Raw genomic sequence first — 13,922 nt, 5'->3', positions numbered from 1 at the left:
TATGAATTTTTCCTGGTAATAACATAACCTGGTGAAATAATGTATGTATAAATTGCAATAGTGAATGTATGTTAGACAACCTTAACTATGACTGACAGCTCATCGATACGAAAGTGAAGACAATATGATGTTGGACTACGATTAATATAATACTTACTGTAACGCAAGATTAGGGGGCGGTATGAAATAATATTGAGCCCAAGGGGGCACTAGTATAAAAAAGGTTGGTAAACACTGCCTTAAACTCATTGACCCCCAGTTTGGAAAGCCCTGGTCTATGTGTTCCATTATTAAATAACTAGAATCACAATTGAACTAGTCAAGTGAATATGGTTCCACTGTTTTATTTTAATACTTGGTTTAAGCATTTAAATGTTAAATGAACTAAGTAAGAATTTACCATTTATAATGGCCTGTTAGATTTTTCAATTTCAAATAATTAAAAGAATGTATTTTTAGGATTTAATAAATTTCGGCTTTTGCGTAATTGAATGCACAGTTTGAACTTTATTGTGTTTGGCTCCATCTAGTGACCAACAAATGCTGGCGCATAGCATCATGAGCATCGAGCGATTTATTGACACGATGTACAAAGCGCAGAATTATGTTGAAGTTCTTGAGAAAGAAGGAAAGCAGTCCGACACTATTCTCATTTCAGGTAAATTTAAAGTTTTATTAGACAATTTTTTGTGTTGTCTCATTATTTTAAAATAATGCATTTTACTTAACATTTAATCTTATGAAAATAGATGACGTATTTATTATAAATATCACTACTAGTAATTTTAAACTACAAATTTATTACTTACAATCACATCTTTTTGGCTAACTTTTTTTGCTCAGTCCTTACATTATTATAGTGTTCTGACTTAAATACCATTTTATCAGAAATAAAAAAAATATTACGTTTACCACTTTAACCATAGTCTAGCACAGGGTTGCTTTGAATGTCTTAGAATTTATTTACGTATTAAAAAGTCTCAACCTTATATTTTTCTGAAATTCTCGGAATATTCTTTGAATTCATTTTATGCCCAGCTTAAGTTACGTTTCGCAAGTGACGTTAAAAAAAAAATTAGAAATAGTTTATTCTGTTCTTTTTACAAATGTTATTCAAAAAACAGCGATCCAATTTTGGGTCTTTAAGAACCTATGAATTTTCTGTGAAAATCTTTGAATTTTTTTTCGTAAATTGTGCGGCATCCCTGTAACAGTAAATTTACTAAAATGTTTCCCAATAATGTTTCCAATTACCCGATTTCTTCCAAGGTTTACAGACGGGCACGGCTTACGTAACGGCTCGCATGACCTCCATTGAGACAGTCCAGTCGGCCAAAGTGAGGATCACGGTTCGCGACAAAGTGCTTTTAAACCCGAGTGGAGATGTCTGGCTTCCTCAACACGGAACGATCCATTACATCGTCGAGCAGTGGCGTAAAGGGAGGCCTTCGGGTGAGATAAATCAGTGTTTCTCAACTTTTTTGTGGCTACCCAAATAATGAGTTGTGTAACTAAAACACCCAAGGTTTGTCAAACTAATTCTCTTCTTTATAACTACAGGGAAGCTTGATATTTATTACCCAACAAGGGTTTTTTTAACTTTAAAGATTTATATTAAATTGTTTTTATATTAAGGTCGACTAGCAATAAAAAGCCTTTTAAAAAAAAAAAACGAATCCTGACCCACAAAAAGTAACATAATATATGAAATTTCAAATCAGTAAAGTTTAAAACAGAATATTTTCAATACTTTTTAGTTTTATGACAGTTATTACACTTCCTGACATGCAAAAATAACAGTAATAAAAAAATTCAGTTTGTGCATAATTTTTATTTTTGTCATTGGATATGGTTTTATCTAACTGACATTCTTAAACTTTTACTTTTTTTAAAAATTTTAATATTATTTTTGTTTTTCAATTTAAAGCTTAGATTTTGCAATCAGCTCGCTTTTTTAAAAATATATTTGATAAAAAATATTTTGTGACAGTTATTACACTTCCTGACGCTCAATATTACCTTCAACTCAACCCACAAAATCCTGAAATGCCGGTAACAACATTCGAGGAGAAGACTTCAATCGTCATCGGCCATCGCAAGGGAAAAAGTGTCATCAAACTCATGGATAAAAATCTTAAACAACAAACCGCTCAAGCGTTCAGTGACATTTATGTCTCCGAACCTGCGTACCTAAGTAAGACAACATTTTTCATTTTTTTTCTTGTTTTTTTTTTGGTAAAATAAATCATTTTTTTTTACTGTCCAATTGGAAAAGTCACTTTTACAAACTAATGTTGGAAAAAAATATTTCTTCAACAACTAAGTTCTATAATTTGATTTACAAAAGAAAAATTAAAAAAAGCAGAAATCTTTCAGGTACAACAAATGAAAAGTAAGCCTGTTAACTTTTCAAGTTCAATGTGGCTCAAATGCGTATAATAAAACTACATGCTGAAGTATTTAAAAAAATTGACAAAAATTTTAAATTTCTTACTTATTAGATAATGTTTGGATCTAAATGCGAACATTTATGTTAATTTAACATTTTCCCTTAACTTTTAAGCTTTATAATTTGTCTCAGTCAAGTAGAGCTTGTTTACTATATTTCTAACCTTGTTACATTTATCTTACTTTTACGAATTATACTCTAACTTAAAAATATTTTTCCACTCATAGAAATCTGCATCCAGCCTCTGAACAGATGGGTTCTCGAAACGGGGCGAAGTTATGTGATTGTGGTTGAGATTTACGACAGCGACAACCGTCGATTGTGGGCGACCGATAACTTGAGGGTCGTTACTAACATCAACACGAAACATTTTAAGGTTGGTGGGTTGAAATGTTGTAGGTGCAAGATTATACGAATGCCATAAAAATATATTTTTTTATTTGATTTGCACAAATGTTTTTAAATTTGTTTTATGTGCAATTGTGCGGCCTAGTTTAGGTGTTTAAAAGCAGAACTAATATTTGGTATTCTGTTGGCCATAATTTTATACTGTTTTGTTATTTGATCATTGTTCCACACAATTTTGGGTCGTGTAAACCTTAAAGTCGCCTTCCAAAGTCTAATTTGTTTTATAAAAAAACTAACCCCTGGATTATTTTGTTTATTAGAGCTTAATAAAAGCTTGAAAAGTTTTAGTGTTTGATTTCGTGTAAGATTATGCAGTAAAAACTAATGGTTTTGAAAAATATTAAAAAAAGTATTTTTTCAAACCCACATTTTGTATTTTGTATTTTTTATGTGTGAATCAAATTATTAATATTTTTAAGAAATTGTTTTCTGCCAAAAATCGTGGTGCGTTTTGATTTTATTAGCTATAGTAGATTAGTTAAAGTACAATTCTTACATAAATTCAATTTAAGTCTCTCAATATATATATTTTGCAATATTTTAAATTTACAATTTTTTTTTTTAATTTGGCAATGCCTAGGCGTATTTTCGTTTTCTGACGATTTTCAAAAAAATCAATTTTCATTTTTAAAATCGGAATTTTTAAAGTTTCTAAAACATGTGAAGTTTTGTGCGGACTAAGTTGGGTTTGTAAACCTCACATTTTTGCCAGTTTTCACTTCCACAAATTTTAATGCTGTGTACAGAAAGCATCTTGTTAAACTACATGTTGATTGAGTTTGGCTTTTATTTCAAGGTTTTGGATTCGAGTAAGAATGGAACTTGGCACAGTGTTCGAACTACGACTGCTGGAATATCGGAAATACACGCAAATCTTAACGGAATTATTAAACAGGTCAGGGTTCGAACTTTATTGTTGTTCCATGACTTTGAAGATGCTTTTTATTGTTGCTTAATAATGAATGTTAAAGCTAAAAGGTCAATTAGATTGACATCATATTGATTAAGACGTGTTTTGGTCGATTTGAAAAAGGCTGAGGATATCGGTCAAATTGATGAAAACAACAAAGTTTCTCACTGCAATCTATAAACATGCAATGGTATATATATCATTTTTTTCACCTATATATAGTTACAATTATATTGCCTGAAGAAGATTGCCCGAAGATGTGGTCAAAACGTTGTTATTGTAATTCTACAATTGAAACAATGCCTGGCAGCAGCAACAGAATATTCATATTGCATTAATCTTCATTACAGAACGGTGAACTTCACATCTACAGCCCCATAATTGAGGCGCGGCAAGCAGCTGAAATATTCGACCCAATCACCGTCGAACCCCCGTTTGTGGTGTTCCCATGGCAACCGAACCCCGTGTTCTACCGACGTCAGCTAACCGCACATGGAGGTGAAAAATAACAGTTTATTTTAACTAGTTTATGTAAGGCAATTTGTTCTCGTGATCCCTTGTTTTCAGTTTTCAAAAACTTACACGGCCCAAATCAGAATCACATTCAAATTATCAAAATGTTCGCTTTTCCAGACGGATTGTTTTAGTGAAACTACGTACTACTGTTGTAGTCTTGATTCCGACGTGCGCATGCGCAGAACCAAATTTCGGAACCGATAAGGCTTCTTAAAGTAAATTATAAAGGTGAAATAGCATATGGGGAATATTTTCCAACCATGTATAGTGAGTGGGTGAATTATACGACACCACTATTAGTTGATTGCTGGATATCCGCGTTATTTTAGTTGTGTAAATTGATGAAATACAGGCTGTAAAGTCGGAGCCGGAATCAGGACTGAACGAAATGCACGGTCATTTGAAGTCGGACTCATTGATTTTTTTGACCGGAGTCAGCCTCGGATTATTTTTAACCGACACCAAAACCTTGGTTAAACCAGCGAAGAATGCTAACTAGATTAGAATTAGATTTCTCTTAGATGACAATTACTGAATTCCAAAAAAAAATTAAGTAGAAAATAAAATTACATTTCATTATTCACAATTAATTTTGTTTAAAAAGCCATTTATTTAAATCAGAATGTTAATGGTAAACCTTTCTGTGCTACTTTAATAGCTTTTGATAGTTAGGCTATAAAATTCACTTCTAGGTCGTTTTCTATGTTGTACGTAGGGAGTGGCAACTACACTTGGTCGATCGACAACTCGCAACTTGCCGTGGTGAACAGTGCTGGTGTTGTCATGACAACAGTGGAACAGAGGAACAAAGGTTCCGGTGGATCGGCCGTTGTCAAGGTTACTCGATAATAAGATGTTTTTCTCGCTTGACCGCTGTTTCTTTTTTTTTTATTTTCTTTTTTATTTTTATAATAATTTTCTTTTCATTAACAACTTTGTCTTAAAGTAATAAAACTGTGGTCCAAGAAAAAGAAACTAAATGAACAACTAATCTGTATAACCTTTTATAAGTCGCATTATGCTAAATTCTGTAAGAAAAATAAAAAAAGAATTCCAGGCAGATTTTTGTTGTTTAGGATGAATAATTAATTCTACAAAATGATCTAATGCAGCGATTCTAGATTTATCGAAAAATTGTAGGTTGATGTGCTGGACACAGTCAGAGTGTTAAAAAATCTTAAAACTTTAAGTATATTCGCGTTTGGAGAGAGGCTTTTCAGACTTTTATCTTTTTTTTAAGTTGGTTGTCACCACAGTAGGACTTAAACCGAATTTAAGTGAGACATATCTTCGCCGTGTACTATACGTAAGTCGCACAGTATATCATAGACTTACACGTATAGTACGCCGTACACTGTGCAAGCAATATTTTCTATTTCCTGAAATCCTGGTGTTTTACTAATGTGTGACGTCATGGTTCCAGGCGACCGACCTGCGCAACCCTGCCCACTGGGGCGTGTCGCAAGTGCTCATCCTCCCAGCTTCTGACATCGCGTTCACCCCTTCACCCCGCGAAGCTGAGATCGGGGCTTCTCTTGACGTTTACGTGTCACTCCTCGCTCTCGTCAATAAAAGTAAGAAAACTTTATATTTTTTAGCCTTTCGTGTTTTTTGATAAAACTCTGGTTCACTATGCACGGATCTGTTATGTAGCTCAGAATATAAATTGCAAAGCAAAAAGGTCGAGTAGATCGACAGCATCTTGATTAAGACGTTACGATACGAACTTGTATCATCTCCAGTTAATGTGACTGAGAAGTAAATCAAAGCACCACTTCAATTGTATTGTTAATTGCGTCACACCTTTTTCATTAACAGAAGATGGTTTTTTGCGTTGTTACTGCAAAGTCAGAAACTGGGGATTTTTGTCCAAGTGTGTTTAATTCGGCGACACATTTGCGTAATTCTTTTTAACCAGACAGTTTTTGTCCAATTATTTCAAATCGGCGACATTTTTTTAGTTACAGTTGCCTAGCGGGCTTTGTTTAATATGTTGTCTAACCCAGTTGGGGCGAATTTTGATTGTTTTTTAATCGGCGACATTTTTAATCAGATCCAGGTAAAGTTAACTGCTGATCACAATTTTATTGGGCGGCACATGTTGCCTATTTAAGTTGGCCGACATTTTTGTCCACTCTTGTCAAACCGCCGCCATTTTTTATCAGACAAGGTGCCAATAGTTGATTGTCGTGAGAGTGGGATCACTTGGAAGATTGAGGATCCCAGCATCTTCGAGGATGTTCCCAACTTCCACCTTCCGATCCACGAGAGCAAGTACAGCAGGGACGCGTGTGTCGGACGAAGGTTGAAAGCTCTACAACCCGGGTACACAACCATCAGCGCATCCTACCTCCAAGCTCACGAGGACGGGTCATCTTCACATCTTGTTGTCAAGGCAACAGTAGCCGCATACCCTCCACTGCGGGTTTGTGATGTTTTGCAATATGTTTTCTAGAGGTCGACCTGTTTTTTTATTATTTTATTTAAGGTAATCCATTTTTTTATGTTTCTTTTACCGACAGCCCGATACATTTATGTTGATATCAGTGGATTATCGATTTATGTCTAATTTGTACGCACAGGTTGCAGCAGGCAACTGTGCCATGGTTGTTTCGCGATTTTAATTTGTAATTTTTAAAACCTACCATAATGCTGCCAATGACATTGTTACCTACCATAATACAATGCTCATGATTTGGATTTTTTATGATTTTTAAAGCAGATAACGATAACATTTGAGTGGAATATCGATTTTTATTTAATTTATATGAACAGGATGCAGCGTCTCATTTTTTTCGTTTGTTGTACCTCAGTTTGTAGAGCGAAGGTCACGGTTTTGTAAATTTGAGAACCTATATTCACAATTCATTGGTATGGTCAGTGTTGTAATGACCTAGGTCAATGACTTCACTTAAGTCACAGTTTTCAAATGACTAGACTTGACTTAAGTCTTTGGGACAAATGACTTGGGTTGAAAATGAAGTGTTTTCTTACCCAATAACCTACCCACAGTGCATTGCTCACAAACTAACCTACCCACAATGCATTGCAGGCCATCGACCCGCCTAGTCTTGCTGTACTGAGTCTCGATTCGAGCAAAGTGCTTCGTTTTGTTGGAGGTCCGATCCGCTGGCCTCACTGGCACGCAGGTTACAACAGGAAGGTTGTGGAACCAGACACTAAACTGCTTGATATATGTGAGTAACATTTCGTGGAGGATATATGTGTTAAAATGTGACGTTTAAAATTGCTTTTTCTGTATTATTTAAGTCAGTGATTACGACTATTTCAATGAATAATAGAATGCAATCTCAGTAGGTCTAACCTACTTCAGTAATTCCATAACTGTCCACAAAAACAAGTATAAGGTCATAGAAAACTATTTTCACTTGGAAAATATCGGTTAAACATAACCTAAAACTCGCATTTTTACCTGATTTTGCGATTTTCGGCAAAAATTCAACTCGATTTCCTCACACCAATGTTTAAACAAGCTTAAATTTTGTATATAACGGCTTTAGGTGTCTATCTATCAAAATCCATATGAGGCAGGTGGATTTGAAAAACAGGTGATTTCGCGACCCGCCCTATTAAACATTCTCAAAAGTAGTGTGGTGTCCCATTCTTGCGTTGTTTAAACATGCATCAAACATTTTCCACAAATATTAATTTCCAGCTCGCATCAGCTCATCTCAGAACGAACATCACGTGACCGCCAGGTGTCTCGCGCTTGGCGAGTGTTACGTCACAATGAGTGTTCTAAACAAAGCTTGCGCAACAAACCCCTTCCCTGTCCACGTCACAGTGCAAGTCAGGTGAGTGTCCGATAATATCGGATCGCGGCCGATACCAAGTCGCAGTTTTGAAAAAAGGAAAATCCACAATCAACGATCATTCTGGAACTTTAATTTTATTCCGATACCCGATATTTTTGGTCTGAAGTATCGGGCGGTGAATCCGATACCTATTACGTCATTGCTGGGATCAAATTATCAAAAAAATCAAATTGAAAATATAAAAAATCATTGTTAACCAATATTATATGGAATTACAATATTTTTGTGAGTAGCAATTTTTTAACATCTAATACCTTATTTAGTTTTAATTATCTTTAAAAGCTGCGTTTAAAGAATTAATTAAAAGTTCACAAAATGCTTCCTACTTCTGTATGGGCTTTGATATTCATTCTACATTTTTCTGATTGTGTTTATGACGTCACAATGTTTGTAGAGTTTCTTGCGCTGTTCCTTCTCGCGTTGAAACGGTGGTTCCCCCTCTGCTACATTCATGTCCACTTCACAACTTACACGCTTTGCAGGTGAGATGCTTATTGCTTGTAAATACACAACTATTACGATTATTTGTGCAGATAAACGGTCTATTGTTACTTTCATTTTGTAAAAAAAAAAAAATAAAAAAAGTTAGAACTATTTCTTAAAAAAGTTTAAAAATATTGCTTCAGTAGATAGTTGTTTTTGTTTGTTGCTTGTTTACGTCGTAGCTTGCTTAACATTTTAGTTTTATTTCGTTTATTTAATTATTAAATTCTACAATTGTTTTTAAGTATCTTTGCTTTGACCAAAATTTTTATCCACCTAATGCTCAAATTTCAGCATTTTCCTCTTTTTCCCGAATTATTTTTGCGTGTTTAATGTTTATCAATTTCAAAATTTTCAAATCAATTTTTCCCGAATTAATTTTTGCGTGTTCATCAAAGTAAAGTTTCCCAATTACTTAAATTAACTTTTTCCTGTTGCCCAGACGATGGCTTTAGCGGACAGTGAGCTTGTGATGAACGTGACCTTGTACGATAGTTCAGAGAACCTCTTCGACAACTTCACATCTGTATTGCTTGAATGGAGTTCAACCTCAACACTCACAACTTTCAACGAAGAAGACAATTTATTCCAAGAAGTTGCCGGCTCTGGGCAGAGAAAACACCTCGGTATTTTATCCTTTTTATTTACCTTTTTTCTCATTTCCTGTACAAAGTAATATTTTCTTATATTTCTCCACACAAAGAAATTATGTTTTTTGTTTTATTTTTAATTGGTTTAAGCCGTTTAGTAAGGCAATGTGTAGAAAACCAAAAAAGATTGGCGGGAATTGATGTCAAAAAATAGTTTTTGCAAAAAGTTTGTATTTTATTCGTTTTTACCGAAAATTACAATTCTTCTCTCTTGTTTTCAATTTCAAAAAAAATAGATTCCATTTATTTTCTGCCGAAATCTCTTGTTTTCGCAAAATGCTAATAACTTTCACCCACTAATCTTAAATATCTTTTACTGATTTAGACCAAGTCAAGTAATTTCCAAAAAAAAATCAGTTTAGGCTTAAGTGGCTCTAACATCAAATATCAAATAGTTAAACTTGATAAACATATTCCATTAGAAGTAATAAGAATAAAGTTATACGAAACGTTCAAAATTCTACCTACTTCTGTATGGGCTTTGATATTCTTATTACCTCTAACTATAACCTCCAACCATCTTCTAATTTAAGCATTTTTTAAATCATAAACACTCCCGTATGTCTAGCAAAGCATTTTTTCGTACTAACAACGCGCTACTCATTGTGTTTGGAAGTTTTTTGTATTTAAAATGGTTTTGTTTACGAATCACGTTCAAAATCTTATGTCATCCAATGTAAGGTCTTAAAAAAATCTATAAGTTTTCTTTAAAGAGTCTTTGCATTTTTTTTATATGCCGCTTATATGTATTGTAGAAAGTGCCACATCATAGCATTTATACGGTTTTAAATTGTTCAAAACACCTCAAAAAATCCAATTTTCGTTCTTTGAGAGGCAATAAGTTGTTTAGGAATATTATTTCCCCATAAAATTCTGGTTTGTTCACACGTTGGTTACTTTGCAGTGAAGCAAGTTGCCCGCATGCCCAGCGACCCAGGCGAACAAACTGTGCTTGTAAGTGTTCGTGGTTACAAGGATGGAATGGACACAAATATATGCGCCGCTTCAACCTACCAATGCGCCAAGTAAGTAGACATACACACTGTTGCCCTGCTATAACTTTTATTGTAGTTGTACATTACCTGTCGGTAATTCATCAAAAATTATTTTACTAATTCGCCAAGTAAGTAGGAACCTACACACACACTGCTGCCCGGTTGCAATGTTTGTTGTAGTCGCTTTTAAGAGGTAATTTTTACTACTACATGCCATTCAGTGTAAAAACAAAAGGAAATATAAAAGCAAAAAACAAAGAAACTATAACACCGCCATCTGCTGTGCCTTTTATTTTATGTTTTTTCTTTCGCTTAAGTTTGTTAAATTCGTTTTATTATTTAAAAAAAAAATTCCAACGTACTTTACCAAATTTTATTTTTTAGAATCGAACCGGAACTGAGCGGTAGCGTTTCTATCATGGTCGTGATGCCCCCTTCCCTCACGCCGACTCACGTGATGCTTCACAATCATGTGAACAGCAGCCAGGATGTTCACATCACGGGAGGTTCGGGCTACTTTCATCACACACTCACGCAGGAGAGGGAAGTTGTGGCTGTCACGGACGCTAAACCGGATCATATCACGGTGAGAATCACAATAAGTTTATCATATGATAGTCACGGATGCAAAGCCTGATCTTATCACGGTGTGAGTCACATGATTCATTACGTGAAGTCATATGATGTATAGACTCACGATAAGTTTATCTGGAGGCCAAAAATAACTCTTTTGTTTTCATAAATCACTTAAAGTAAGCTTTCTTTCGAAATAACCTTGAAACACTAGTCGGTGACCTCTGCTTTGTTTTCACACAGATCTGGTCAAAGTCTGGGGGCAAGTCATTGTTGAGGGTGGGGGATTATTGTCTCCCCCCGAGCATTGTTGCAACTTCTGATGTAGTAGTTGCCGAAGTGGGGAGCATTCTTCTGAAGGTGAGAATAGTGTTTTTTTTTAAATTTAATACTATTATTTTATTTTTATCTAGTTTTTACGGTAAATGTGTAAATAATGTTTTTTTTTTAACTTAACCATTGTAGATAAGTTTTTGATGGAAATATGCTCTCTTGCAATTTTGATTTAATTAATATTGATTTCTTGTTAATAATTGTGTTCAAATTTATTCAATCGTTTAAAGTGTTCCTAAATTTAATTAGTAAAAAATCAATACAAATGTTCGCCATACGTCTAATGATTTTGCTGTGGTAATTTGTCTGTGTTTGTTTTGAACTTCAATAATAATAATTTTTTATTGAAAATTTCCCTGATGTGCAGTAATTTAGGTTGAAATTTACAAAAAGTTTTGGCTGAATCCCCCCTTGAACAGTTTAAAAACTTACTTTTCATTCGGTTAAAAATCTTTTTTACTTTTTTTTTTATCTTTCTACGATACGTAACTTCATTTTTAAATAACAAAAAAAAAATTGTAAGGGTCAAGTTCTCAAACAATTGACACAACATTATTTCCCCAAAGTTGCGAGTCGAATTGTAGTCAGAAGTCGGACTGAATATTACAAAATAAGGATTTGAACCACAAAAAATATTATAACTCTTCGTTCGGGCCTAATGAATGTTAAATTGACACAGCGGCGTTTACTTAAGTTTGCTAGTCGTATTGGGGTTTTAAAAAAAACACTGAACAACAAAAATTTCATATAACTCTTGAGTGGTCCTGATAAATACTATGTCTGGTATCAATAATTACAATCGATATTATCTCAAGGTGGCGAGTCCTATTGACGTTGTTGGACTGAATATAAAAAAACGTTTTTACAACATTAGAATTTTTTTCATTGTGAATGAAATGAAAGTTGTAAAGCGACATACTCAGAAAAAGCTCACTTAACACAACGATATTTCATGAAGGTTGCGAGTCGTGCTATTTGAAACCAAGACCAGCGTTGTAAACAAGTCGTTTTTAAATAACTAAAGTCCAAGCAAGCCTTTTCAAAAATATCAAGTCAAGTCCCAGTCAAAGTGATCGGTTGCCCAAGTCAAGTCATTTTTACAGCAAGTCATCTCCGAGCCAAACCACTATTATATTTATAAAACGATAAACCATTAAAATAGGTAAACTCGTCCGATATAAGAAATAATTCAACTAAAATGTAACAAAACAACAACATGTAGCAATGAATATACATACATAGCTGAGGCCTAATAACGACGTAGTGGTGAGTGTAAACTTAAATACACAGCTCTCGAAAAATGTTTAATTTATACAACATTGTTTCCTGAAGGTTGCGAGTCGAATCGAGGTCGGAAGTTGGACTGAAGCCGAGATGGAAGTGTTTGACGAGCGGGGAAGCCCCCTACCTGCCAGGTTCCTTTCCTTTATTGACGTCACAATCACAAGCTCGACCCCTGGGCTCGCAACGATGGGGAAGCCCCACGCGGTAAGATTTGTTTGTGAAAATCTTACAAAAATGATTTTTATGATAACAAGAAGTATAACATCGCCCTCACTAATTTATTTAATAAAAAAAAAATTATTTATTTAATAAAAGTTTTTTTTTGTTTTTTTTAAAGATTATAAGCGTCGTTTTATATATTTTAGCGCTTAAGTTTTAAAATGTTCTTTTTTACCTGGTTTAATCCCACTATTTGGTAGTAGGTAACGAAAAAAAATAATAAAATATTTGCTGAAAGAGTTTTGTATGTATGTGCCAATGTTTACGCATACACAAGTGTGTCAGTTGCACCAAAAGCTTTTCTAGAAAATTCTTATAATTTAAACCAGCCTTTGTAAAATAACTCCGCTATAGAGTAAAGGTGCTTTTTGACAGAAACCAAAAACTTAATAACACCGATCTAGTTTTAAATCCTTAACCTTCTGTATTAAAAGTGTCACGAAATTTATTTTTTTCCTCAGGTTTCTTCCGACCACTTGAAGTTGCTGAGTGACGTCAACGCCGTCAACGTAGGAACTACGTCACTACAAGCCACCATCGCCACCAGGGGCGGTAGAGTTGTGGGCAGCAACATCGTCAATGTCGTGGTGGGTGGAAGGTCACGACCTTGAAAATGAAAATCGAATATATGAAATTACCTAACCTTGACTTAAAAAAATACCTTTCTGACATTTTACTTTTAGTGTGGAGTTTTGACCTTGAAGTATTGACTTTGTATTAACTTTGTACCTAGAGTAATATTTTCGACCTTGAAAGTTACCTTATGACCTTGAATGTTGCGTTTTGACCTTTAGTATTATTTTTGACGTTGAATGCTATATTGACCTAATGACCTTGTGTCTAGACTTTTGACCTTGAGTGTTATGTTTAACCTTGGGTTTTTTGTTGCAGATATTCCCGGTTGTTGAATTGCACCCTCCAGTGGTGACCTTGATAAAACACGCATCATATCAGGTAAATCCCCTTAGTTAAGACTTTCTTGTGTATTCGAGTTTAAAATATTTTAATAAGCGTTAATGAAACAAATCCTGACGATCAGGCATGTTTTGTTTAACACATAAAGGTCGCAAAAAGTTTGGGTACTTTGAATTTAATTAAATAAAGTTTTTTTTCACTATATGCGCGATTACACTGATTCCAGCTGCATATTTGCGCACGAATTCGCTCGAGGGCAACTGGTGATTTAAGATTATTTTTTTAATGACGTCACGTTGTTACGTATTTGTGACGTCATTCCGAAGCTTTTCTCTTCATAAACAAAAATCA

The 13,922-nt window shown here is 34.3% G+C and overlaps 1 protein-coding gene across 1 annotated transcript in view; it reads left to right on the top strand.

The window, feature by feature from the left end:
• The window catches only part of LOC146157988 (nuclear pore membrane glycoprotein 210-like), a 29,621-nt gene that overhangs the window by 3,555 nt on the left and 12,144 nt on the right, over positions 1 to 13,922 (top strand). Inside the window, exons 5-23 of the mRNA XM_083383616.1 lie at positions 531 to 658; positions 1,270 to 1,452; positions 1,991 to 2,194; positions 2,677 to 2,825; positions 3,654 to 3,752; positions 4,118 to 4,265; positions 4,999 to 5,120; positions 5,707 to 5,857; positions 6,449 to 6,708; positions 7,336 to 7,480; positions 7,960 to 8,098; positions 8,514 to 8,601; positions 9,045 to 9,228; positions 10,157 to 10,277; positions 10,632 to 10,833; positions 11,064 to 11,180; positions 12,486 to 12,641; positions 13,118 to 13,243; positions 13,548 to 13,610. Coding sequence (XP_083239742.1) covers positions 531 to 658; positions 1,270 to 1,452; positions 1,991 to 2,194; positions 2,677 to 2,825; positions 3,654 to 3,752; positions 4,118 to 4,265; positions 4,999 to 5,120; positions 5,707 to 5,857; positions 6,449 to 6,708; positions 7,336 to 7,480; positions 7,960 to 8,098; positions 8,514 to 8,601; positions 9,045 to 9,228; positions 10,157 to 10,277; positions 10,632 to 10,833; positions 11,064 to 11,180; positions 12,486 to 12,641; positions 13,118 to 13,243; positions 13,548 to 13,610 — 2,785 coding nt within the window. The remainder of the gene's footprint in view (positions 1 to 530; positions 659 to 1,269; positions 1,453 to 1,990; positions 2,195 to 2,676; positions 2,826 to 3,653; positions 3,753 to 4,117; positions 4,266 to 4,998; positions 5,121 to 5,706; positions 5,858 to 6,448; positions 6,709 to 7,335; positions 7,481 to 7,959; positions 8,099 to 8,513; positions 8,602 to 9,044; positions 9,229 to 10,156; positions 10,278 to 10,631; positions 10,834 to 11,063; positions 11,181 to 12,485; positions 12,642 to 13,117; positions 13,244 to 13,547; positions 13,611 to 13,922) is intronic.

The sequence above is a fragment of the Ascidiella aspersa genome, chromosome 3, assembly GCF_963924565.1.
Source record: "Ascidiella aspersa chromosome 3, kaAscAspe10.2, whole genome shotgun sequence".
NCBI classification, from domain to species: domain Eukaryota; kingdom Metazoa; phylum Chordata; class Ascidiacea; order Phlebobranchia; family Ascidiidae; genus Ascidiella; species Ascidiella aspersa.
The sequence above is the reverse complement of the archived record's forward strand: the minus strand, read 5'-3'. Positions and strand labels throughout refer to the sequence as shown.